This window comes from Nicotiana sylvestris, chromosome 1, assembly GCF_000393655.2.
Source record: "Nicotiana sylvestris chromosome 1, ASM39365v2, whole genome shotgun sequence".
Classification (NCBI taxonomy): Eukaryota; Viridiplantae; Streptophyta; class Magnoliopsida; order Solanales; family Solanaceae; genus Nicotiana; species Nicotiana sylvestris.
In genome coordinates, this window is record NC_091057.1 from 178,619,448 (window position 1) to 178,647,387 (window position 27,940).

Sequence of the window (27,940 nt, forward strand, 5' to 3'; positions counted from 1 at the left end):
TAGTACAAGCAATTATTTTCAGAGTTTCCATCACAATATTCTTTTGAATCACCAACATCTGCTTCGTTTAAATAGAGTTTGTCAACATGCAAAATTGAAGGACATGTTATCTTCAAACTTAGGTTAAGGGTTGAAGTATTTCATTTTCTAGTACTCATATGTTTTCTGTTTCGTCACGTCTTATGTTATAAGCAGAGCATTCTCAAAACTTTGACCCTTTAAGTAGTAAATAGGAATAAACATATACTTTCAAATACAGTATGAAGTACGTTAGTGATAGGTTTGCATCACGTTCAAGCCAGAAATTAACTGGCAAAATCCATGTCCATTAACTTCCCTTTGATTTTGGAATGTATTTTTTGACAAAGTCCATTAGTATTAAACAGACCTTTTAATACTTGGTTGGATGTTAAAATAGATAGGGTTGCTACAATTTTCAGTTCGGATATTGAGATAATTAACAGCCTTAGTTTATGGAGTTGTATAATTAAGCACCAGAAACAGAAGCACCTTATCTGGCTAGGGAAAAGGGTACAATTTAACAGCCAGGCAACTTTAGCCTGGACTCAAATTGGACAACAAATAGAGAATACACCAACTAAATCATCCAATTCCAGCATTGAATCAACTAAGGTCCTATGTTTTCTATACTGAGTACCACATTCCCAATTTAAGTGGCATATCTAGAAGTAACTACATCTTGTTAATCCCTGTTGGCAGGAGTTGCAACTAGGATCATTCCCCTTAGTAGCACACAACTGCAAATCCAATCAGCAATCCACACACCATCAGAAATCTTTACACTATAGGGTATGGAAACAAAAGCTATCAATACGTGCTATAAAAGTGGAACCCGTGAATCAAAGATACTCCAGACAGTCCAATTCAGGGCAGGCCTCTTTGACGCTTCAGTGCAAGGTGGCAGATAACTGAAATGTTGAAACGCTTGAAGGTTTATCTCAGCCACACTGTCTAGACACGGTACATCCAACATTCTCCAAAGCATGTTTCACATATTACTGCGCCTTTGCAAGTCCTCGAGTGGAAGGACCATGCAACAATTTCACAAATCCAAGAAAACTGAGCTTTCCATCTGTATGCCTTATCCAGTCATGTAGAACGGCATGAACTGGTACTGAAGGACCCAGTCCAAGTTCCTGAAAGCGAGATTTTATCACAATTTCAGGCAGTAAACATGTCATGATACATACAGTAAGTACTCAGTACACTCAAAAAGTCATCATATACAATGCAAATGCGAGAGCAGAACATGGCATTTGTAAGGAAACTTACAGATGCAAGTTCTTCTATCATAATAGCCCTATTGCCATCCTTCTCAAAAATTTCATATGCACACCTAGCATGTTGTTCCCAGCGCTCAAGTGCCTCCAACTGATGAACACTTGAGGCAGCTGCGCAGAATTCTTCAAAATCCATCTTTCTATATTGAAGTGCATTTAGCTGTCAAATATGACATAAAAAACAGTTATTCATAAGCTCCAAGCATAGAAGAAGCAGGGAAACACACAAGTGACAGTTATGTCAGTACCGAGGCAAGAAAATCCGGAATGCGCGACTCCTTCATAGCATCTGTTCCATATTTCATCAGCGCCTACATGGCACGAAAAGAGTAAGGAGATAAGACCTTCAGGCTTTAGCAAAAAACGTGGAAGAGCTGAAGATGAGAGAGTTGAGATACTAACTGATCTTATATTTTCTAGTTTTATGCTGCCATTTTTGTCTGGCTCCAGCAATGCAAATTGCTCCTTCAGGTAGAACAGTTCATCTGCTGTCAAAGTTTTCGACATTGCCTGCAAAGGCAAAAATATTATCAATTTACCGAGTCAAATGTACCAAGACTATGAGCATCAGAGCTGATAAAAGAGGCAGAATCACCATATTAATTTACATAAATCAATAGAATTTAGAAAAATTCAGCATTAATCAGGTTAACTTCACCCTGAATACCTAGGGATTAAATTAAAGAGTTCCCCCCTTTTTCACCTTTCAGAATTCTGGTAAATAGAGTACAACATAGAGCTATATGAACCCACAATATGAGAAAGAAGCAATATCATTTGCTTTTCTTGTCGGAACATCTAAACTAAACCATGTAAGAGCAATATGCATCCTGAAAGTTGTCCAAGTGAACTTATCGAGACTAAGAGCTCAAGAGTGAAGAAACAAAACCAATAGGAACAAGTAACTTTAGCCTCGATCTCTTTTCCCATCGTGGAATAATAATCTATCAAGATAATTTCACAGGCTAAAAGGGATTTAGCAGATATGTTCATCAGACTTCTTTATTTTATCCTAGAAAGATTTTAGTGTCGTCACGTTCAAGATGAATTAGCGCAACGGCTGTGTCCGAGACCCAAGAACTACTGACAAATTGTACAGCTTCATGAATGCAGAAGAATTATCATGTTATATCCTCTTTGGTTATTCGTTTATTCCTCGACCTCTCTCCTTGGATAAGTATCTTATTAGTGATAATGGCCAGGTGCTTCATAGATCCCATGACTATCCTGTCACAATCTATGTAATTCGGACTCAAGGAAGTAGCTAACAGTAAAGATCTTAAAGTAAAACAAGTTAGTTTAGCCTCAATCTCTTTTCCCATCGTAGAATAATAATCTATCAAGATAATTTCACAGCCTAAAAGGGATTTAGCAGATATATTCACCACCACCACCAACAACAACAACCCAGTTGAATCCCACAAGTGGGGTCTGGGGAGAGTAATGTGTACACAGACCTTACCCCTACCTTGGGAAAGTAGAGAGGCTGTTTCGGATAGACCCTCAGCTTAGCAGATATATTCTAAGCTGATATATTCACCAGACTAGTTTATTTTATCCTAGTAAGACTTTATTGTCATCACTTTCAAGATGAATTAGGACAACAGCTGCGTCCGAGGCCTAAGAACTATATAGCTTCGTGAATGCAGAAGAATTATCATGTTATTTCCTCTTCGGTTATTCGTTGATTCCTGGACCTCTCTCCTTGGGTAAGTATCTTATTTGTGATAACGGGAAGGAGCTTCACAGATCCCATGACTATCACTATCCAGTTACAATCTATGTAATTCAGAATCAAGGAAGTACCTAACAGTAAAGATCTTATAGTAAAACATCCCTGGAACTAAAAAAAAATTATGAAAAAATGGAATTGCGCACTGCCCCAAAATCAAAGCAACTTGTCCATTCCGATGATTAATACCTTTGGCAATATAAGCTTTTTCTCACATATCCTTGATAATGGGTGAGACATATCTTTCTTTTTCAGAAGTAATTGGTGAGACTTATCCAGTATCCTACACTGCATAACTGCACGGATTGGGGTAGAAGGTTCACCGAACCCTTAGAGGACACCCAAAGCGTCTTTTTTCAGTGAAATCTTGCTACAAAATCCTGCCTTGAATCAAATCTGGTTTTAACAACACTCCCCTGAAAGTCTCCTGCTTCTCTTGGTTAGTGGCTAGGGAGGCCTGCTGCACTCAAAACAACCTTCAGCAAAGAGGCTTTCAAACTCTGTAGTAGATGTCTCTGTGAAGACCATCTTGAAGAAGCATTTTCTTCACTGCAAGGTCACTTCTCAATTGTGGAGTTTATTTTCGCTATTCTTGGCATGAGTTGGACTATCCCACTCTCCTCTCAAGAGTTCCTTACTTGCTGGAACAGAGATGGTGCCCACAAAAAATCCCTCAAAATTTGGAATACTATACCCCAAGCTATTTGGTGTACTCTCTGGGCAGAAAGGAAAAACAGACTTGTTTAAAGCAGCAACAGAACTACTTATCCTTAAGTTTAGAGCTTTCTCTCTGCTAGCTTTTTGGTGCAAACTGGTCTTTGTACAGGATACTGATTCCTTGTTAGATATGATAGAGGAGCTGCACAACTTGTAACAATGTTTTGACGCACTAGCTTACTGCTTTTTGTCCACTATAGTTGAATACCTTATCACTTATCAAAGAAAGTGTCAATGCTCCTCTATTAATGATTACCTTATCAAAAAACTTACCAAAGAAAGTAATCGCAGAAACTTTATTTAAAGACAAAAAGGAAAGGTGGCTTAAAAACCTTATAAACTATTTGTTTTTGAGAATAAAACTCTTATAAACCATTTCAAAACCTAAAACCAAAAGATAGGAAAAAATAAATAGATAAGCTATCAAGGGCAGAGACAGATATATCAGGTACTATTAATTGTTCCAGCTAAATAATATACACACCCTTAAAGCAGCCTTACGCAAAGAGGATGATCGCATATATGCTTTCATGAGTCGAAATATAAGAACATCAAGTGGTAGTTTTGCACCACTGTGATTCCGCATCCAAGGATGACCTGCACAAGGGGGTGATTAGAAGAGGCTATTTAAAGAAAGAGAATGCCAAAAAATTTCACAGGAGAAAACACACACATAACGCTTGAGCAGCACTCATTCTTTTCCTAGGATCTTTATTCAATAGTCGCTTGACAAAATCTTTAGCCTCCGAAGTTAGTGTAGGCCAAGGTGCTTCATCATAAGTTGGATCAGCCTTTAAAACAGCCCTGAAGATTCCAGACTCTGTGCGAGCCCAAAATGGACGACTACCACACAGAAGAATATATGCTATCACACCTATACTCCACACATCAGCCTCTGTACCATATGATCTGTGAAGAACTTCTGGTGCTACGTAATATGCACTTCCAACAATGTCATTAAGCTTTTCATCTGCATTACATCATATTTAAAGCATTTAATGGAGAAGGCAAATATCTCTTTGATTGGTATAGAGAAGACAAATATATAGAAATCATGCAAATATGCATGATGAAGACTAACCTGGTCTCACAAAATCTGATAAGCCAAAATCTATAGCTTTTAACTGGGAAGATTCGTCCTTCGATGAAAACAAAAAATTCTGAAAGAGGACATGGAAAAAATGAGATACATTTGTAACTAGTGAAGATTAAAAAAAAGTATAACTAGAGTTCTAATTTGCAAGGCCAGTTTGAGGAATGTGTTTACCTCAGGTTTAAGATCACGGTGCACAACACCCTGGAGATGACAGAATGCAACAACATTCAATATCTGTACCATAACGGCCTTTGCATCCTCTTCTGAATACTTCCCACCTCTACCAAAAGATATGAGAAGGAAATAAAATACTATACCCAAAAAGTTAACTTAGAAAAGACAAATCCATAGATTAGAAGTCAAATTCCATAAATTAACCAAAGACATACCTTGCAAGTATTCTATCAAGGAGCTCTCCTCCTTGGCATAACCTGAACAGAAATTTTTATAAAGTTCACTTAGCTTTCATATCCTTAAAAAACCATGCTAGGGATTCAAAACAAATTCTTCTAAGCCTGATGCTATAAAAGTTTAGAGTCATGCACTTTCTCTGAGTAGCTAAGTTGTGGCTTAACACCACACAACTTCCTCCATGTTGAGCTTACATGAATTATCCCCTGACCAGAAGCATCACTAACACAAACAGGAAAAACCTTACAGAAAAATAGATTAGATCTCACTAACGAGTGGTTAAGATTCTTACTCCATCACTACATAGACATTGTCCTGATCTTCAAATGCATCATAGAATTGTATGAGATTGTTATGTCCTGTCAAGGCACGCAAAATTTTAACTTCCCTTCTGACATCCTCGATGGAAATAGCTGTTGTCATCTGAAAGGCAACAAAGTTGGAGTAAATTGATAGTCTGCTGTCAAGAGGGTAAGATATACAGTGAAGAATTGCATCTGACAACTTTTTTTTGAATATGGTAACATAAATTGCATCTGACAAAACTTAAACCCCCCAAAAGTGAATTCATTTTAGTTTTACAATTATAACGGGTCATAAGTAACCGTTAGCAACAATGTAACTCCATCTGTAAGCTACAAAACATGATATGGTCTTATGAGATCATGCAGAAAAATTCACTAAACCTATCTACTACCGAAACCTTTTCTTTTTTCCCTCAAAGTAGTCAATTATAGAAGCTCTTTAAGCACCCAAATAGTTATTCTCATGAATTTATACATTCTTTCTGTTTACTAGTCTACCTTTCTTATAGTTATTGATATAAACAGAATGAAGCATAACAGTGTGATTGAATCTCTCATTTGGTCTAAGACAAGGTATTTTTCCCTTAAAAGATTAATACACTATATATGATCAATTTGTACACTATTTCCTTACACGCAACACCCTGTGATTGAACAAGATTTCATAAAACAGAGTGAGTCATGGCATCACCTCAAAGTGACAAGAAAATTGGCTGCAGGAGTCGATGTTAAGTTTCTAACACCAACGGAATATAAGATACCAGTTGCAGCCTCCTCAATGATATGGCGAAAAGTATCAGATTAAAGTTTGTTAGTCACTATGTAAATGTACAGCTTGCTTGAAATTTTGTCACTTACTGTAGGCCTGTCTAAACCATGCGGGATTCATGAAGTGATTACCTTTGATTTGGTATGTCACGCTCTAGCGTAATCACAGGGATATCTTTTTCCTAGTGATGATACTGGCACCTTTTAAAGAGAAGTTCTTGGAGCAAAAAGATAATCATATGCAATGTTCCTTTTTTTGGTTGATAATTACAATGTTCATCAGTTTTTAAAGCAGTGACTAGCATCAGTCACATAGGAAAGTCAGCCCTTGAAGTTCTGAGAAAGATATGAATAGTTTAACTTGCATAGGTGATTTTGTGAACCAAAAAGTAAAAATCTTTAGGAGTCAGACCGGGACACTATACTACGCAAGTTTGCTAATTGATTTATGTTTTCATCAAAGGAAATGGACAAGAGATTGCACAATTCTATAATGCTCAAAACCCACCAACTCCTCAATATTTAATAGTGTAAGCCACTATACTCTTTTCAAACATTTTATGGACCCCCATAAACTTCAATTGGAATTTTTAACAAAAGCTACTACTAAAAGCCAAGACTAACACAGCACTTACTAGCAATTTCCTAGAAAGGGAGTGCTTATGCCCACACACAAAAAAAAGGGATTTTGAATTTTTATCTTTTTAAAAAAAAAGTAACTTGAGAATCTTGAAATTTGATTTTGAATCACAACAGTTTTAAGTTAAAAAAAAAAACCAAATTCACAAGATAGGGAGAATAAACTAAAGAAATAAAATACATGTCGGCGGTGGGAGAATTAAGGGAGCAAGAGGATGATCTGCTCATCCCACCCCCACAAAGAAGAGAGGCAGAGAAAGAGATAGAACAAAACTTAAACCCAAAACAATTTTAATCAAAGGAAATAAATTCCTAAAAGAACCAACTTTTCTCAACATAGACTTCAAGGATCAGACATGTAAATTATTCAAAACACATACATATAAATCAATGCAGTATAATCATAAGGAACAAGAAAGAGAGAAAGGAGTAACCTTGGCTTTTGGAATGACCTTAACAGCAACTTGTTGACCCTTAAGTTCACCTTTCTTAGCAATAGCAGAACAAGTATACCCAAAATGGCCTCTACCCACTTCATCTCCAACCTCATATTTACTCTTAAACTGCTTAGAAAACCCAAAACTTTTATCCAAGTTAGCACCTTCAGTTTCCTCTCCTTCAGGAATAGCAGCAGCATTAGGCTTCACACTACCGTGCCGCCTTAAAAGCAAAGCCTTTATGTGTTTTGCCGGAGAAGGAGGAGGAAAAGGGCGTTTAAATAACCTCGCCGGAGTAGAATTACCACTCTTAGAACCAGAAGACTGACGGGCAGGAGATTTCTTGGATAGAAAATAACGAGCGGGGCTAGGTGAGTAAAAAGGGAAAAAAGGTGACTTTTTTACTTCATTGTTGTCCTTCTGTGGGTTTGGAGTTTCCGGTGGTGGAAGGATTTCGAGGGAATCTTTTGGGGCAAAAGGATTGGGTTTATTAGGAGGCTTTGAGGTACAAGCACCCATGGTTATTGGAACAGAATCTTAGAGGGAAAACATAGTAAAATTCAAGAATCGAGAACAATGGTGTGAAAAAAAAAGGAGTAGAGATTTAGACAATGGTGGTTAGAAGATTGAGATTTCCTGAGGGAAGAAAACACTATGTATGTTATATGTGTGTAATGGATGGATGGAGGATGGGCAGCTCCGTTATAATGGATGGAGGGGGACTGAAGGAGGAGCTGCATTGGAGTAGTACTTTTATGTCGAAAGCCACGCGTCATCCACGTGAGAATTTACTCCCCAAATTAACTATGCCCTAATTGGCTCCACTCTCCTGTGGTCAAGTCTTGTGGAATTCTCCGAATCGTCCACTCCATTGTGTAAAGGCAGAATAGTTAGAAGACCCCTATGAACTTTGATCATTTTTAATGAGCATGTACCTTAATTATACCTACATTTAATTTTTCGGATGTTATTACTCATGTAACATATTAAATCTTTATATTGTGAATACACGCGTTGTAGACATTGAAATATTTGTCGATGTGGCTATATACGATGGAAATAATTTGGATACTTTGTTAAAATATTCGACCCGCCTTCACAATTAACCCCTCAAATTTAACCCATTTCCATAATCGACCATCAGTTTCATTTGGTCAATAACACATAGAAACCCTAGGGTTTCTCACCACTTCACTTCCATCAACGCTGAGACAATTGTGAGCGCTTGAGCTTGATTTTGGGAGTAAATTGGATTCTCCGTTGAGGTCTGCTAAGTTTTAGATCATCTTGCTTTAGGGTAAATTAGAGCCTACTGTAGAGGAGCTAAAGGCTACTGGGTTTCTTTGATTTTCTCGCCAAAATTTCTACTTTTCACACCACATTTGAATGTATGTGTGCCTTTTTCTATTAGTATGATATATAGTCAAATTTTTCCTGTGATTTATGACTAGAGTTTGAATATATTTTGAAAATAGTTTAGGATTGTGAGAATAACAATGTTTGCTCGCTCCGAAAATAGAAGTTCATACCACTGAAAAAATCGACAAGAATTTTCTGCCGAATAAAGAATACATCCTAAAAATTGTCGTCCATAATTTTGCAGTAGTCCATGCAATTTTTAAAGGAGCCGACTTTCCACTGCAACAAAAAACTTTCTATCTTGTTTCTTCCAAGTAAAAGAATGATTGTTATTTGGGCAAAGATAAGAGCCAAAAATGGCTTTTATGGAATTGGGCGAAGAATTAGAAATAAGAGAATAAATAGGGGTGAGAATGGGGATTGTTACCATTGGGGTCTTAATTTTTGGGGGAAAATTAATTTATTAGCGTTAGGAGATGGGAAAGGATTGGGAAAGGGAATGTTAAACTGACGTGGCAAAAAAAAAATACACTCTCATGTGCACTCAAGTCATTTGAAACAACTTTCAAGCCATGTGGTAAGTTAGGTGGGTAATAATATTCGAAAAATTAAGCGTAGGGGTAGCTAAAATCACGTATAGTTAAGGCGTACACTCATTAAAAGTGGTCAAGTTCATGGGGGTCTTTAACTATTCTGCCTTGTGTAAAAATTACTTTAGGATTTGTTTGGTTGGGAAATAAGTTATCACATAATTAATTATTCTAGGATTAGTTACCCCCCCCCCCCATAAAAATAAAAATAAATATCACAATTTCAGGATAATTAATCCCAAAATTAATTATACAACGATTTTATCTCAATCAAACATAGAATAAATTTATCTCAAATTTAATCTCGAGATTAATTATCCCTTATCCCATACCAATCGATCCCTAAATAAGTACTTTTCTTTCCTACCATATTTATCTCATTGTGGCTTTTATAAATTATTATGATAATAAAAATTTATTCACATTCGATATATATATATATATAATTTAATAACTATACTAAATATTATATAATCTCACTGTAATTTTTGATTGATAAGATTATTTTATTTAATTTGGTATAGGGGGCGTAGCATGCAAGTAAAAATTTACATTATGTTACATTTACGACCGACATTAACCCTCTTAGGTTCTATTCTACCTAAAAACAGTAGATCAAGTATGGATCCTCTTCCGATCAAGCCACCACTCCCACCGGAACCCCCAGATAAGCATAACCAAATGGAGGTAGAATTACCTCCTCACTCCTATAAGGAAATGCTCTTGGACAAACCAGCGAGCAACCAAACTGATTACTATGAGATCGACCACCAACCAATTCCAGATCTTGACAAAGGGAAGCATATTGAGGGTTCAATTTTCCTTTCACAAGATGACAAAAAATGCCTTTACCTTCCATGGCGTTACTCTGTAATCATCAAAGTTTTTAAGCGAAAGATGTCTCACCATCTCCTTCGATCTAAACTAAACGACCTATGGAAGCAATCCAAATAGTTAATCTTGATTGACCTAGGGTGGGACTTCTACATAGTTAAATTTAGTTTAGAAGAAAGTATGGTTAAGGCTCTACACCTAGGCCTCTGGTTCATCTCTGAAAATTTCCTATCTGTACGAAAATGGGAACCAAAGTTTGTTCCTCAAGAAGCCACTCTTACTTCTACTGCCATATGGATCCGACTCCCTCAATTACCAACAGAGTTCTAAGATCAGGACATCCTAGAGAAAGTTGGTAGGAAGATGGGTAAACTTCTCAAGATAGACCAATGTACATCATCTACCCTAAGGGGAAGATATGCCCATATTTGTATTCAAGTACCACTGGAAACTCCAGTAGAAATATCGGTAATAATAGAGGACCATAAGCAGGCTGTGATCTACGAAGGAGAGGGGACTCTATGCACTATTTGTGGCAAAATCGAGCACACTGCACAAATTTGCAACTGCATGGCACCCACACCCACAACAACCCATGAACCACACGAAGCTCATCAAAAGAAAGCAGTCATATCAGAGGAAAGTGAGTGGAAAACTATCACCTTCCCTTGAAAACGCAAGCAGGGACAAGCAAAAACAATAATAAAAAATGATGGCAGAATGAACAAACCACAACATGCTCCACAGACGGACGAGCTACAGATAAACTTTTTGATGCCAACTCAGGTAAATTTCTCCAAACTCAAACGCTTCGTTACAATTCAAAAAAAGTTAACCCTGCCCAAAATACCCAAAAGAGGCCCAATGGCCCAATACATAACAAAAACCACACTAACCCACAAGGTCTGTCCCAACAAGATCAAAAAACAGGCACACGGGCCCAGCCCAGTACAAGTGCCAAAAGAAAAGCGGGGCCAGCTACTGACAACCCCACCGACCCCAATCATGAGCCCAGCGTCCAAGGGGCCTCTAGCCCAACTCCCAATACCACACTTCTCAAGAGTGGCGAAACACCCAATGGGGCCGATCCCTTTTCCCTAAACGGGTACTCCAATAAGGGTACAACTGTCAGCCCAATTCCCTACCCAAACACACAAACCTACGCTTCCCCTACCAACACTCCTGAAACAACCTCTAATAGAGAAATATCAACAGTCATCACCAACAATCGAGGGCCCTATCTGGTACCCCCCTCCTATTTCCAGATGAAAAGATTACAACCGTCACCTGCATTAGATCCCCAATTAATGACAATCCCACCCCTAGTTTCGATGTCTAGTAACCCTTCCACTGACCAAGTTTGACACCAAAAGGGGTTCTGATGGAACGACAGCCCCTTAACTTCACCCCACTTATTACCCAAAGTAGCAAGGCAAAGAAACATAAAAATGGCAAAAGAAATGCAATCAACCATCATCACCTCCCTACCACCACCACCGGACCACCAACCGACCTCTTGGTTGGAGGTTGATTTACAAGGCCAGAGACTCTCCTACAATTTCACCCTGGGCAATCAGAAGGTGACACCGATAGTGCAAAACCCAGTCCACCTAGCTAGAGACAAGGTGGAAGCACTAAGCAAAGTACCGGCAGCCTTTGGACCTCTCCTATGTCAATCGATGGTCAATAGCGATAGCAACTCCCCATTAACGGACCCTCAAGCTCTCAACAACCACATTCTACAAAGCTTCCAAATGTTATCTTTCCTCCCAGATCTAATGAAAGAGGATCCATCAGCGGAGCCAGTCTTCGTTATGATCGACCAGCCAACTCAAAACAAACCATCATCTTCTGCTCCAAAAGGGAAGAGAAATTCCCAACCTCTCCAGAACATCTAGAAAGGAATCTCCAAAGCGCTGGAGATCCTCAAGAAGAAGAATGCCTCAAAGGAAGAAGAAACCTTATGCCATACCAAGAACGGACTCACTACTTCTGGACTCAGTGAGAGCGATAGAGTTCAGCACAGAAACCAGCGAGATAATAGTAATACTATGCCCCCAGAACAATGACCAAGTATGGAATGAGCCTAGTCTCAACCCAAACACATGGTCCGATAAAACCCCTTCTCAACCTAACTCCAGTCCTGAGTCTCAAGAGGAACCCCCCCCCCCCCACCTCAATGTCGGGTCTGGAAGGACCAAAGAGCCCTCAAGAGGGAACTCACCAACCACCCCCAACTCCAATGATGAACTACATCATATGGAATGTTAGGGGTGGAAACAATGCTGAGTTCAAACGGCACTGTTTAGAAATGATGAAAATGCACAAGCTTGTCATGTTTGTCCTGCATGAAATAAAGATGGCAGAACATCAGACCCTAGATCAGCAACTTCAATTCAATATGATCATTCAGTTTCCGGTAGTAGGGCCATCTGGGAGTATAGTGTTTATGTGGAAAGAGGAGTTTGTGGCAGTTGAAGAAGTGGAAACTACTCCTCAAGGCATCAATGGTTAAGGTAAGTCTAGACCACCCTTCATGGCTCTTCTCTGCTATTTATGCTAGCAATCTCTTAGAAAATAGGAAACTCCTATGGGAGAATCTAATCACAATATCAAAAAACATAAAAACCAATTGGTTTATAGGAGGAGACTTCAACGAAGTCTTAAAGGCCAAGGACAAATTTGGGGGGCAATCCCATAAACCTGAGTCGTAGCAACCTGTTTTGGAACTGTATAAATGAGTGTAACCTCTTAGACCTAGGCTATAAAGGAAGGAAATACACTTGGACAAATAAAAGGTATAGTAACAAAACCTCTCTAATTCTAGAAAGAATAGATAGGTGCTTCGCAAATGAAGGCTGGATTGAACAATACCCTGAAGATACTGTACTACACCTTTCTAGGACCCACTCAGACCATTGCCCTTTACAAATTAACTTGGAAGGGCCTCCAAACAACAAACCATCAAGGCCCTTCAAGTTTGAGTCAATGTGGGCTAGCCACCCTTCTTTCCTTAGCATCATCAATAAGGACTTCTCACACCATTCCACCCTTCTTCAATCCACTGAAAGCTTCAAGACTCTGGTCACAAAGTGGAACCAGGAAGTGTTTGGAAACATCTTTCATCAAAAGAGGAGAATCCTGACAAGAATCTCTGGAATCCAAAAATCTCCTAGCTACCAATTCAATAGTTACCTGCTACACCTTGAAACAGAGTTAAATGTTGAACTCAACCTAATCCTCAAAAATGAAGAAGACTTTTGGAAACTTAAGTTTAGGATTAACTGGTTAAATAAGGGTGATGCTAGTACCAGATTTTTTCACACATCCACCCTCAATAGAAGAAGGAGGAACAAAATCTTCTCTTAAAGAGGAGAATGGAAATTGGCTTGATGACCAGAATGACATTCATTCAGCAATTGTGGGCTTCTTTACTGATCTATACACAACATCCCACACTAAAGCCCCTTGGGATCCCACAAGCCACTCCACCATGTCGCTCATTCTGTCTGAAACCCAAAGAGCTTTTATGGACAAACCTCTTCATATGAGTGAGATCAAAAGGGCAGTATTCTCCCTACCCTTCAAATCTCCGGGCCCTGATGGCATCCACCCCTTCTTCTACCAAAAGTATTGGGACATAGTAGGGGACTCTGTCACAAATTTCTGTCAAAAATGCTTCTCTACAAGCTCTATAGATAGCACCATGAACCAAACTCTATTGTGCCTAATCACTAAATGCCCCCAAGTTCCAATGCTAAAAAATTTCAGGCCCATTGGACTTTGTAACACCATTTACAAGTTAGTCATAAAAATCATTATGAACAAGATAAAGCCTATTCTACCCCACATCATTGGGCCAAGCCAAACAAGCTTCCTTTCTAATTGGAGAGCCTGTGACAATTCCATCAATGTCCAAGAATATATCACACACTTCAGGAAAATGAGGGAGAAAAGTGGTAACATGATCCTAAAAATAGACCTAGGCATTTGATAGGCTGGAATGGACTTTTATTAGAGACACTCTAGCTGCTTTTAATTTCCCCCAAGGCTTATCTAAACTCATCATGTCATGCATCAGTACATTATCCATTTCCATTCTTGTCAATGGAGGAAAAATAGAGTCTTTCAAACCCTCAAGAGGCATTAGGCAGGGAGACCATATGTCTCCCTACCTATTCATTATGTGCATGGAAAGACTATCAAGATCTATTGATAAGGCAATCCTACGTAACCAATGGCATCCCATAAGTATAAGTAGGTCTGGACCAAAAATATCCCACCTCTTCTTTGCGGATGACCTCACCCTCTTTGCTAAAGCCAATGATAGGAACTGCAATACCATTCATTCAATATTGCAGAACTTAAATGAGCAGCCATGATAGAAAATCAATCTCACCAAATCAAGAGGCCTGTTTTCTTCAAACATCCCTCAGGATGTCATACAACACCTCACCAATTATTTGTCCGTAAGGCACACAACATCCTTTGGAAAATACCTTGAATTCCCCATTCTTCACAAAAAACAAACATCTGCAGACTTTTAATTTATTATTGATAACATGCAATCCAAGCTGGCTGGTTGGAAAACTAAATGCCTCAACATGGCTGGGAGAACAGTCCTGGCAAAAACATTTGTGAACAACATTCCAAGTCATGTTATGCAATACATAAATCTACCCACCAAAATTACCAATCAGATTGATAGAATTCAAAGAAACTTCCTTTGGGGCACCACCCTTGAAAGGAAGAAGTTACATATGATCAAGTGGGAGGTGGTCACTAAGACCAAGGCTGAGGGGGGGGACTAGGGCTCCAAAAGGCTAGTATCAAGAATAAAGCTTCCCTCACAAATCTTGCATTGAGAACCTATAAGAATACCAATAGTCTTTGGGCTAGAATTCTCATTCACAAACATTGCAACATGTCCATTACTGCTAGACCAGTTAGGGAATTTAGACACCCTAGACACCCAAAATCTTTAATTTGGCAGGGCATTCTAAAGGGCTGGGAGATATGCAACAAAGCAAGCAGATGGGTAATCCACAAAGGAAATAGGGTCAATTTTTTAAGTGACACTTGAATCCATAATCAACCAGCAATCAGACAAATGATTTAGGGCCCATTAACCCAAAAATGACCTAGATGCCAAGGTTAGCTCAATCCACAACCTGGGCATTTGGGACACATCAGCTTTGTCCATTAACATTCCCCAAGTATTCTGAACCTGTTGAACTCTGTATTCATTTCCCTGTTACAACTAAGGATGATAATCTTATATGGGGTTTGACTCTTAATGGCCAGTTCTCAAATAGTTCTGCTTACTCATTCCTAAGTAGGACTACAACCAGTCTCCATTCTGGGGAGGAACGCTCCTTTAAATGGATCTGGAAGCTACAAGCTCCCAACAAAATCAAGTACTTCATATGGCTCATAACCCATAGGAGACTTCCAACTAGGAGCTTCCTTCGCTCTATTGGAATCAACTGTGTCCCTCAATGTCATTACTGTAACAATGGACAGGAAAATATTGCCCATATTTTCTTTGAATGTCCTAATGTTGTCCATTTCTGGAATGAAATTTTCTATCAAAATCTTTAGGAAATGGTTCAAATAATGCTCCAGTTTTCAATGACCACCAGTGGCAATCAACATGGAACTCTATCAAAAATGTACTTTTCAACAACTATCTCTTTTGGGACAGCTTCATTGTCTTTTGTCTGTGGCACATCTGGTTAACCAGAAATAACAATTTATTCAATAACAAGAAAGAGCACATCAATGAGACTAACACAGTCTCAAAAGCAACTGAATACCTTATGCTTACAAAGAATGACTCAACAAAGGTAACTCACTAGATCCTGTTAAAATTGGAACCTCCAACCAGAGGTTCTTACAAACTGAATACAGATGGAGCAGCAAGGGGGAACCCAGGAATAAGAGGTTCAGGAGGAGTATTCAAGAACCACAATGACGACTGGATATTGGGCTACATGAACAATATCCCTCAAACAACAAACACAAGGGCAGAAGTTTAGGCCCTCATACGGGGTCTACAACTGGCGGAGCAAAACCATTTAGTTCCATTGGAAATAAACACTGATTCAGCTGAAACAATCAATATACTTTTGAATGGAAGTCTGATTTATGACCCTCTAATTTGTGAATGCAGGTCAATCATCCAAAGGATTAGTAGCGTGGTAGTGAGGCACATCTACTGGGAGCAGAACAGAGTAGCTGATGCATTGACCAAGGAAGCAGCAAAGGAAATTTTTTTGAACAAATCTATGACATTATCAGTTCCTCCGATGTTTGTCAATGATGTATTTTGGGCAGACATCATAGGAACTGAACTAGTTAGATTTTTTGTGGGTTGTAACTTAAACACAATCATGCATAACTTTACAACTATGGGGTCTCTTCGATACCCCAGTAATGCCCCTAATGTGGTTCTTTTTGTTAATTAGCATATAAATACAATATCCCTTTTAACCATTTTTTTTTTTTACATTATTAACATTAGTTGGTACTAAATCTCCTATATTTTGAGATTGTAGGAGCCGTTTGGACATTAAAAAAATCTTTTTTTTGAAAAATAATTTTAAATCAATGTTTGGTTACAATTAACTAAAATTTTGAAGACGAGCTTTAAATTTTTTATAAGATGAGTCTCAAGTTTAAAATGTTGTTTTTGTCTCTTCTATTAAATAAATAATATTTTACTCTCACAAGCCAGCAATATTTTTCAAAGGAATCCCAATATATTTATAATTTTTAAATATTTTTTTAATTTAACTTCATAACTATTTTTTTAAGTCTCACATTTTTATGTCCGAGCGCCGCCTACATAATCTTTCTTATTTATTGTATTTATATAATATAATCGGGTTGGATCCGAGTCACTATTCAATGGGAAAAATATATTTAATGGTAGTTTTTGCTAAGCTTCTAGAACATCTGTTTTTATTCTATTTCCTTTTTTGACTGAATGTAGTAGATCTTGTCTCATCCACACTTGGATCTCAAGACAGAGATTGAAAATTAAAATAACTTTAAAGTGGTAATCCATATGAATAGGGATTTATACTTCAAGACTTATATTTAGATTTAAACTTTGGGAGTGATCTTTTACAGGTGGTAATAATTTCATTCCAGACAAGATTAAGGGGCTAAAAGATCATCGGCAAAGTTTAAATATATATGTAAATGAGTTTTCGAGACAAGTTTAACAGGAAAAATATAGAGCATATTGTGACTCCTTGTATTTGTGCTCAATAAAATGTGGAGAGTAAATTTCATTGGTGGTTATTTAACTTTGTATTCATCACCCAAAAAAAGTCTTTTTTTTTTGTTTTGTAAAAATCATTCAACTTTGTATTCATTAACTAAAAATTATTTTTCTTTCTTTTGTTACACAAAAATTATTTTACTTTGCTCTATTATCACAAAAGTCACATTGGACAAATTTTATAATACTTTTACTTGAAAAATCTATTATGCCCTTGATATTATAAATTCTCTTATTTATGTAATAACTTCTATATTATATGCTATATAATATACTTTTACCCAAGTATTGTACTTATAATTAAAATAACTTGATATTATTTCATTTATTATTTTTATAATATATTCGTACATGTAATTTTTGTTAACGTTAATTTCAAGATATATAAGTAGCATTATTAAATTTGTCAATAATATTACCGTAAACAAATCTCAAGTTCATGTTCTTAACCATGCTTAATGAAATATTTTAAATGAAAATTATAAAATTAAAGCTCATTGATTTTTCAGCCAAGACATATTAATTAATTCAATAAATAAAATACCTACATTTAGCACAGTAACACATCAAATTAATACTTTCAAATAAATAATATTAATAGATAAAACTTTTAAATTTTTTAATATTAAACACAAATATCTCTAAAACTTTTTTAAAATTATTATTGACTATGAAAAACAATCATTTGTTAAAAAAATTTGTTTGTTATTACTTCAAATAAATAATAAATTATTTTTATATTTAAACTATATTCATGTTTAAATATGATTAAACAAATTGAGTGCCATGAAAAATTAAATGTATGGATATATTATAAAAATAAAAAAAGAAATAATTTAAGTTATTTTAATTATATGTAAAATACCTAGGTAAAAATATATATTATATAGTATATAATATAGAAGGTATTACATAAATAAGAGGATTTATAATGTCAAGGGCATAATAGACTTTTCAAGCAAAAGTATTATAAAATCTGGCCAAGGTGACTTTTAAAATAAATAGAGCAAAGTAAAATAATTTTTGTGTAACAAAAGAAAGAAAAGTGACTTTTAGATAATGAAAACAAAGTTGAATGATTTTTAGGTAACAAAAGGAGAAAAAAGTAACTTTCGCCTAATGAATACAAAGTTAAATGACCACCCATGAAATTTATCCTTGTTGCTCAATTGATCTCCTTGGCTTTGTGGATGTATTTAATGTTTTCTAGCTTCTAAGATGCAGTTAGGGGGTGTTCATGGTTCGGTTTGGATCGGTTTTTCCCTAAAAAAACCAAATCAAGTAAGTCGGTTTTTCAAATATTAGAACCAAACCAAATCAAACCAATTAAGTCGGTTTTTCTTGATTTGGTTTTTCGATTTTTTCGGTTATTTGTCGGGTTTTTCTTAAATATAAGACATACACTACCAAACACATATTCCGGCGACCACATTTTCAATGTAACACTATCAAATCAATTGTCCTTTGAGAAATCTATTATTTACCAAAATATATTGATGATAATTGAATCAAATAGTGATGAATAATTTAAGGACTCAATTAAATATGTTATTTTTAACACGAAATGAATTCTTACACTAAACAAAAGAAAACTACAAATCAAACTAGAATGTAAAGGTAAAGAACTATATTAAAAGTGCAAACTATTAACATTTACCATAAAAATTTTAAAACTTTGTATAACAACATATATATATATATATATATATATATATATATATATATATATATATATATATATATATATGTAATAATAAATTTGAAATAGCTACTCCTATAGTCGGTTTGGTTTGGTTTTTTTCCGATTAAAACCAAAACCAAACCAAATTTGATCGGTTTTTAAAATTCAAAACCAAAACCAAACCAAACCAAACCAAAAGGTATCGATTTTTTTGATCGATTTGATTTGGTTTTCGGTTTGATTCGGTTTTTCGGGCTTTTATAAACACCCTTAGATGCAGTAGTTGTTCTTAATCGGTCACGTCCAGTGATCCTTAATTGGACGAGTATACGTTTATGTATTAATGGTGTATAAATAATTTATACCATCGAGTTGCTTAAAAGATAATTGCAATTCTCCAGAACATTAATTGATAATCTAAAAAAAATAATTTTCTATAATATGTTGGGTAAAATATTACACTGCTAGCTTTATATGGAATGTCCAGAAGCTATCAAGGGGTGTCAATCAACACTCATTCGCCGAAATATACCTGTATTTATAGGTAAATTATTTTATTTTATTTATATATATTTACTATACCTTGACTCTCTATAACTTTTTGATGTATCTAATTTTTTATAATTTGACACCCAACAACAACAATAACATACCCAGTATTATCCCACACTGTAGGGTCTGGGGAAGGTAGTGTGTATCCGGGTTGTTGTTGTTCCAACTAGTGAGTTGTATTAAGCATATTCAGTTTTCATTTATTTCCAACTAGTGAGTTGTGTCACAGTTTTAGTGTAAAACAATTAGAATTAGTTAAACTAAAAGAACATGCTATCCGTATGAACAAGTTGATGGAAACCAAATTTTCTTCTTTTTATATCATATAAAAGAGGACAAAAGGGGTGTAAGGTGACATTAATTGGTAGTATATACCAGAAATAAAAAAGGAAGTTTGTTATCTGTTTCCATCGAATTTAAATTCTGACGATTAGATCAAAGTCAAGGACTGCATAAAGGATCTTATTTTCAATTGGGTTGCTTCATTTTCCTTTTTAAATACATTTCACACTCAATTCCAATGATTATATTTGTCATTTTAATAGGACCTAGCAGGAACTTATAAAAACTCAAAGATCATGAGTATATGATATATACGTTTTTTTTTGTTGTTGAGTATTTTAAGTTATTCCAAACAGATCCTTTAGCAATTTAGTTTGCAAAAATCTCCACAGATGGTACTACAACTAAGCCAAGAATTACCCCTCAAATACGTCATATAAGATTCTTTGACAACAATCTTTATATATTTTTACCAAGAAAGAGTGAGAATAAAGAGATTATGAAATAAGAAGTTACTTATAAAATAGTGAAATTGTCAGGAAATGTGTTTTACAATCTGACCATGTGGAGAGAGACCAAATCCCCATAAATCATGATCCAACTAAAAGTCATGGAGAGACTTTATTATTGCCAGAAAAACACGCAAATATAACTAATATTACTTGAACTTCACGGAAATCACAAATATTTTGGGATTCCTCAAATCATCTTTTTGACTACTTGTACATAACACCAAATTAAACTTTACGTATCATACTCATTGCTCACGCAACGTGACAATATCAGCAATCAACAATAAACAAATAAATAAAATCAATTTTGTTGTCAATGATATGCAGCCACACATGCACATAACTCTTACTGTAATATATTTAGTAAAAAAGAAAAATATACGGTATATTTTATGAGAATTATTTGTGATTGCTCTAGTTGTACAGGTTGTAATAACAATTCGTATCAACCAGATTTCGAATATGAAGAAGCTATTTGATTTTATTATCCCATTAAATTTTTTATGTCAGTTAAATTTTACGTGTTATCAATGGCGAAGCCAGAAATATTTTTAAGGGTGTTCAAACTTGAAAGAACTAAAAAAAAATTACGACAATGGGTGTTCAATAATATATATTATACATCTAAAATCAATATTTTACTTATATATACAGTGTAATATTTCATAATATTTCAGTGAAGGGGGTCAGTTGACCGCCCTTTGTAAAAGGTGACTTTGCCCTTGCGTGTTATATACTAACAATGGATGATTACCCAAAAACTAGGACGGTATACAGTCGAAATCAAGTATGCCCGATTTCCCGGACTCGAGGGGTAGCTTAAGCCCGAGTTCAGGCAAGGTCGAGTTCGAGCCCGATGAACCAAACTCGAGCTCAAAGACAGAGTGTAATGCCCGAGGATCTAAGTTCTAGAGGGACATCGAAGCCGAGCTCAGGCTCGAAGGTAGAATAAGAGGCTCGAAGACATAAGTGCTCGAGGAACACTGGAACCGAGTACGACCAACTCCGAGACAATACCGTTATGAGTTTGTTACAGAAGGACAAGATTCCCGCCACGTCCACAAGATCGTGGCGTAAATTCCGGGATGGATCTGTACGAATCCGTACTAGACGGTTATACAGCTGTCCCAATAAGATTCTTTACTGAAAATAGAAATGTACCTTATTTAGGGTTCCCCTATTATATAAAGGGGATCCCAGTCATTTGTAACAACAGATAATCACTGAGAAGAATATTCTCTGCTTTTTGTCTACTGTTCATCAACATTGTCCTTTAGCTCTACTGCTCTTGCTTTACTTTTCTTACTTTATTGCTCTTAGCCCGTCTTGAGGTCACCTTCTCGAGGTCACTACTGCTAAGTTACATTGGTTTGATTCACTTGTCTCTTTTATTTCTACTTCAAATTTCTTGATTATTAATTGGTATCGAACTAAATCACATATCTTTAAAATTACAAATTAAATTTAATTGTTGCTTGTATTTTCGAGATGCACAAGGACATTGGACAATTGGTTCAAGTTAAGGTGCTAAGAACTTTGATCTTAACGTCAATTCAATCAAAATGTGAGTTTTTATTCAATTCACGAGTTTGTCTTAGAACTTAGAAGGTATTATCGTATATATTGACTAGATTATGTCGTATATATGTGTAAATTATATTTTCTTACCTTTTTTAAATCCTAATTCTGATGTTACCTTCTTAAGGAAGAATTATTGGAAGTCGTTAGATTAATCAAGAAAGACATGGTAATTTTTGTTGGGTATAATTACTTGGGACGGTGAAAGCCTAAAAGGTAAATGGGTCTTTTGTTAATGGGATAAGGAACAACCGTCATAAAATGCAGGATTATTTTATTTTGTATCTGGTTATGATTATTAATTCATCCCGAAAATTATATTGTACGAAATTGGTGGGGTTAATTATTACATATAGATGAAATAACTACTCTCGTAGAATATCCATGGGATATCTTTGTCTATTGCATCCCACCAACCAAACGACCCAATGTTCAAATTCTTGCTCCCGCATAAGTTAAATATTTACTCGCACACAATATTACATCAAAAGGCATAATTTTTCACGCATTTGCTTATCATCTAACTATGGTAATTAAATGATATATATATATAAATTACTTTTTATTATTTAGATTAATTTGTTTAATTTAGGGTACCTCATATTCTCATTTTGTTCCAAAGGATTCAATATCTATTATAGATGATGAGTTACAAAAAAACTATTCAGCGAGATGTATATGTCACACCTCCAATTAAGGCACGAGGGGATATATCTTGTTCCAAAACACCATTTCATCAAAATTTCTCAATACTAATTAAATATGTATATATAAATATTAAGCAAAATATAAATATAAAAAATAGCATCAATTGTTATTTTAAATTATCTATTTATTTATTTATTTATTTATTTACTTTTCAAATGTCGACGCCTCTCAGTAGCATGACCACTGCAATTAGATTTAATCATTTAATGACAACATTTCGGGGATACCACAACGTAGTGTAAATCGCGTGGGATAGCCACTTTTTAAAGTGGTATTTATTTTTTATTCAGCATTTTTAATGCTTAGTAATAGAAGCCACTAGTCTATTAAAATTAATATGAAAGGACTGTGTCACCCTTTCTTCTATCCCTTTTATGTATTAGGGAGAAGAACAAATGGCAGACTCTTCTTCATCTTCAATGGGTTTGGCTCGTGTCGTGTATGCGTCTGCCATGAATTAATTCCATTGATGCACTTCGGCTCTTTTAACTATCTAAGCAATTATTTTTTATACTTTCACTAAAATTCCATAATGTATGAAAAGCTTCCCAATATAGAGATTGGAGAAAAAAGATGAGGTAAATGCTTACCTTAATTCGACAGTAAACATATATTAGATTTGCCACATAAAAAGTCCATATTATATATTAAATTTGCTTTAATATCTACATATCATAAACTTCAAGTAAGACGATATTGATAATTAAATCATATTTTCGTATGTTTCAACTGACTAACTGGATGAGCACTAGCGGATATGAAACTAGACTTATTTTGATTTACTTTGAGCACTTGATTCTGAACTTACAGTTACAAGTTCAAAAGTTAAGGACACTTGGTCCTGAACTTCGAGTTCCAAGTTCAAAAGTTAAGGACACTTGGTCCTGAACTTAGAATTACAAGTTCAAAAGTTAATGACATTTAGTCCTGAACTTAGACTAACAGGCTCAAAAGTTAAGGACAATAGATCCTGAACTTACAGTTACAAGTTCAAAAGTTAAGGACAATAGGTCCTGAAGTCCTGAACTTAGACTAACAAACTCAAAAGTTAAGGACAATATATAGGTCCTGAACTTACGCTAAGAAGCCCAAAAGTTAAGGACAATAGGTCCTGAACTTATAGTTACATGTTCAAAAATTAAGGACAATAGGTCCTGAACTTAGCCTGAGAAGCTCAAAAGTTAAGGACAATAGGTCCTGAACTTAGACTAACAAGCTCAAAAGTTAAGGACACTTGGTCTTGAACTTACAGTTACAAGTTCAAAAGTTAAGGACATGTAGTCCTGAAGTCCTGAACTTAGAGTTCCAAGTTCAAAAGTTAAGGACATGTAGTCCTAAAGTCCTGAACTTAGAGTTACAAGTTCAAAAGTTAAGGACATGTAGTCCTGAAGTTAAGTTCAAAAGTTAAGGACATTAGCAGAAGTGTATTTTTGTCCCGGCAGTTAAAGTTTATTAAAGTAGTGGCTAAAGAGTAAAGACATTTTAAACAGTGGCTTAAAATAAATACATATATTATTAGTGGCTAACCGTGCACTTCCCCCACAACGTAAGCAAGGAACCTAACCCGCCAGCAAACACTAGAAGTTTGCAAACACACAAAATACAAACAGTTGAAGTTGTGTTCTCTTTCAAAGCATATTTAATTTTGACAGTCAATATTGGAATTTTATGAGAGTCAAAATTATTTTTTTTAATAGAGTTTTATAATTTTAAGAAAAAGTCAGTAGAAACTGATAGAGATGTAAGATGGTCTAGAGTCCACATAACAAAGATTAAGCTATTTCTTATGGGAAAATTTATGTGGTCATTAATTTGACCAAACTGTGGCAACAAACTGAGGACAGCAAAATGGATAAAGGTTAGCATCACTAATTACGTACCACATCTATTTAAGAGAAGAGTGACACATGACAGTCACGTGAGCTAGTGTAGTTAGTTGGACGGTTAGTTATAACTAATTATGTGATTGGTGGTTAGATAGTTAGTGGAGAATGATTGGTCTAGCTGTCATACACAATGTATATAAGTAGGACATATACCCTTTGTATTTAGTTTTTCATAGTGGAATATACAATCGTTTTCATCTCACATGCTCTCAATGAGTTCTCCATTCTAGAACCTTCTTGTTCATCTTCTTCTTAGCTTCAGTTGATATGATCTTCGAGCTTCATCATGGTATCAGAGCCCAGGAGCTAAATACACGATCATTATAATGGATATCTTCTGCTTTCTGTAGAATTATTTTGTTGCTGATTGTTCGAGTTTTTCATCAAACAGTTAACCTAGTTTCTATTTTTGATTTGTGATTTGTGTATCTATAATTCCTTGAATCAAAGAGTTGAATCAGCTAAATCTATTGGCTATGGAGAATGGAGAAGAAACTTCAACTGGAACAAGCATAACAATGAGCATAAATCATCATCACCCACTGTACTTACAGCCCTGTGATACTCCAGGTAGTTCTTTGATCTCAATTCAACTAACTGGATCTGAAAACTATGCATTATGGAGTATGAAAATAGGTCTAATTGGTAAGAGTAAGCTAGGATTTGTTGATGGACGATGTACTAAGGATAAGTTTGATCGATCCTTGCATGAGCTTTAGGAGAAGTGTAATGCAATAGTCCTGTCATGGATTATGAATGCTATGAGCACAGAATTGCTTAGTGAAATTGTGTACAAATCTAGTGCTCACAAAGTCTGGACTGATTTGAAGGATAAATATGATAAGGTAGATGGATCTCGCATCTTCTTCCTACACAAGGAGATTGCAACTTTATCGCAGAGAATTTCTTCCTATTCTGCATATTTCTCCAAATTGACAGACCTCTGAGAGGAATATGATGCCTTGATGCCCTGCCCTGGGTGTGATTGCCCATGATCTAAGAGCTATTTTGAACACCAAAGGCTGCTGCAGTTTCTTATGGGGCTAAATGAGACATGTAGCCAACCTAGGAGTCAGATATTGATGATGAGTCATATTCCTACAGTTAACAAAGCATATTCTATGATAATTTCTGAAGAAAGCCAAAGAGCTTTGGGAAAGTTCTCTCAGTCTGTAGACATTGGAGATGGAATATCGCTATTCACCAACAAAGGGATGAATTCAGGGAGCAATTATAAGCCTAGGAGAGGAAATCTATTATGTGATTACTGCAACTATAAAGGACACATAAGAGACACTTGCTTCAAACTGCATGAATATCAAGCTGATTTTAAAATGAGAAAGAAGACCATAGGCTTTCCTCAAAGACCTATGGCCAATGCAACCATACAAGAGGAACAACAATCAATTACAAAGCAGATGACCAATACAACTACATAAGAGGGACAACAAGTGATCAACACATATGCTGCAAATGTAGCACAGGGAGGAAGGCCAATCATGTTTACTCGAGAGCAGTATGATCAAATTTTGAAGCTGATCAATACAGGGACATGTGAAAATGCAAGTTTTGCAGGTACATCCAAGACCTTTATTACAAATGAAAAGGTAAAAATTGAGAATTGGATAGTAGACTTTGGTGTAACCAACCACATGGTTCACACCAGAGAGCTACTTGACAAGATAAACACAGATATCCTAGGCAATGCACCAAAGGTATACTTACCTGATGGAACTTCACTTGATGTTGAATGCACCGGAGAGAGTAGAATAGGTGAAAACAGTATTGTTAAGAATGTTTTGTATGTTTCAAATTTTAAATATAACCTCTTGTCTGTATTCAAGCTTACAAGGGACCTAAGATGCTTTGTATCCTTTTATCCTGACTTCTGGATTATGCAGGACCTTCACAGTGGGAAGGTGAAGGAGATTGGTAAGGAACTAGAAGGTTTGTACAACTTGCAGCATCAGAAACTTGAAGCCAAGGCTGCAAATGTACATCTTCAGAAATCTACTGTGCAGGAGGAGGACTTAAAAGTATGGCATGGAAGACTTGGACATGCTCTAGATAGAGTAGTGAAACAAATTCCAAACATGAAGTTCAAGGCTAATAGTGATGAAATAAAGGAATGCACAATCTGTCCTTTGGCTAGACAAGGCAGATTGCCTTTCCCTAAGAGTACAAGTAGATCATATAAACCATTTCAATTGATTCATGTAGATATTTAGGGTCCATATAGAGTACAAACTCATAGTGGACATAGATTTTTCCTTACTATAGTAGATGATTGCAGTAGAATGGCATGGATTTACTTGCTAAGGCTCAAGAGTGATGTGATTGTATGTTTGAGACAATTTTTAGCCTTAATAAAGACTCAATTTGCTGTGATTGTGAAGGTAATAAGAAGTGACAATGGATCTGAATTTTTCAATTCTGAATGCCACAGTTTGTTTCAATCCTTTGGAATTATTCATCAGAGTTCATGTGTTCACACCCCACAACAAAATGGGGTAGTGGAGAGGAAGCAAAGGCACATACTAGAAGTAGCTAGGGCCATTAGGTTGCAAGGTTATTTGCCTCTCAAATTTTGGGGGGAATGAGTACATGCAGCCATTTATGTCATAAACAGGTTGCCTCTATCAGTGTTGTCAGGAAAATCATCTTTTGAGATGCTGTATGGAAAGTGCCTTTTTTACAGCAAATGAGAACCATATGATGTCTATGCTTTGCTAAGGCAGTGGGAGAAAAGGACAAGTTTGCAGCCAGATCAATTGGAGCTGTGTTGATGAGATATTCATTGTCCCAAAAGGGGTACAAACTGAATAATATTTTAACTAACTCCTTCTTTGTAAGCAGGGATGTCACGTTTGTGGAGCATATCTTTCTATTTCAACTACTTAAAGGAAGGAAAGTTGTAGCTTTTCCCTAATGGTGTACTGAACTATCCAGTCACTACTGATGTTTTCCCTATGGAGGACAATACACACAGTGATGATGCATCCCTTTCAGCAATGCCACCTGTTGCAGACAACCACACTACTGATACACAACCTTTATCACCACATCCTTTATTCTCTGAGGACACTCCAGCTCAACATTCACCTCCTTCAGAACAGGATACACCCGCTCCTGTGGGTCACCAATTAAGGAAATCAGCCAGGACTACTAAGGAGCCTACATGGCTACAAGACTATGTCTGCAATGGTTCCTTGACAAGGCCAGATGGGCAGTAGATTTGCAAATATCCAATGCATAACTATTTGA

The 27,940-nt window shown here is 36.1% G+C and overlaps 1 protein-coding gene across 1 annotated transcript; it reads right to left on the reverse strand.

Moving 5' to 3' along the window:
• Window positions 1-487: 487 nt before the first annotated feature.
• Window positions 488-8,130, reverse strand: LOC104247131 (CDPK-related kinase 5-like). Its single transcript, XM_009803084.2, has 11 exons — window positions 7,404-8,130; window positions 5,550-5,680; window positions 5,236-5,277; window positions 5,018-5,126; window positions 4,832-4,910; window positions 4,424-4,720; window positions 4,235-4,347; window positions 1,704-1,811; window positions 1,550-1,612; window positions 1,294-1,461; window positions 488-1,157 (listed from the first exon to the last, which is right to left on the reverse strand). Exons 1-11 carry the CDS (start codon window positions 7,923-7,925, stop codon window positions 1,017-1,019), a joined length of 1,773 nt encoding a protein of 590 aa, XP_009801386.1. The 5' UTR covers window positions 7,926-8,130; the 3' UTR covers window positions 488-1,016.
• Between the last annotated feature and the right edge of the window lie 19,810 nt (window positions 8,131-27,940).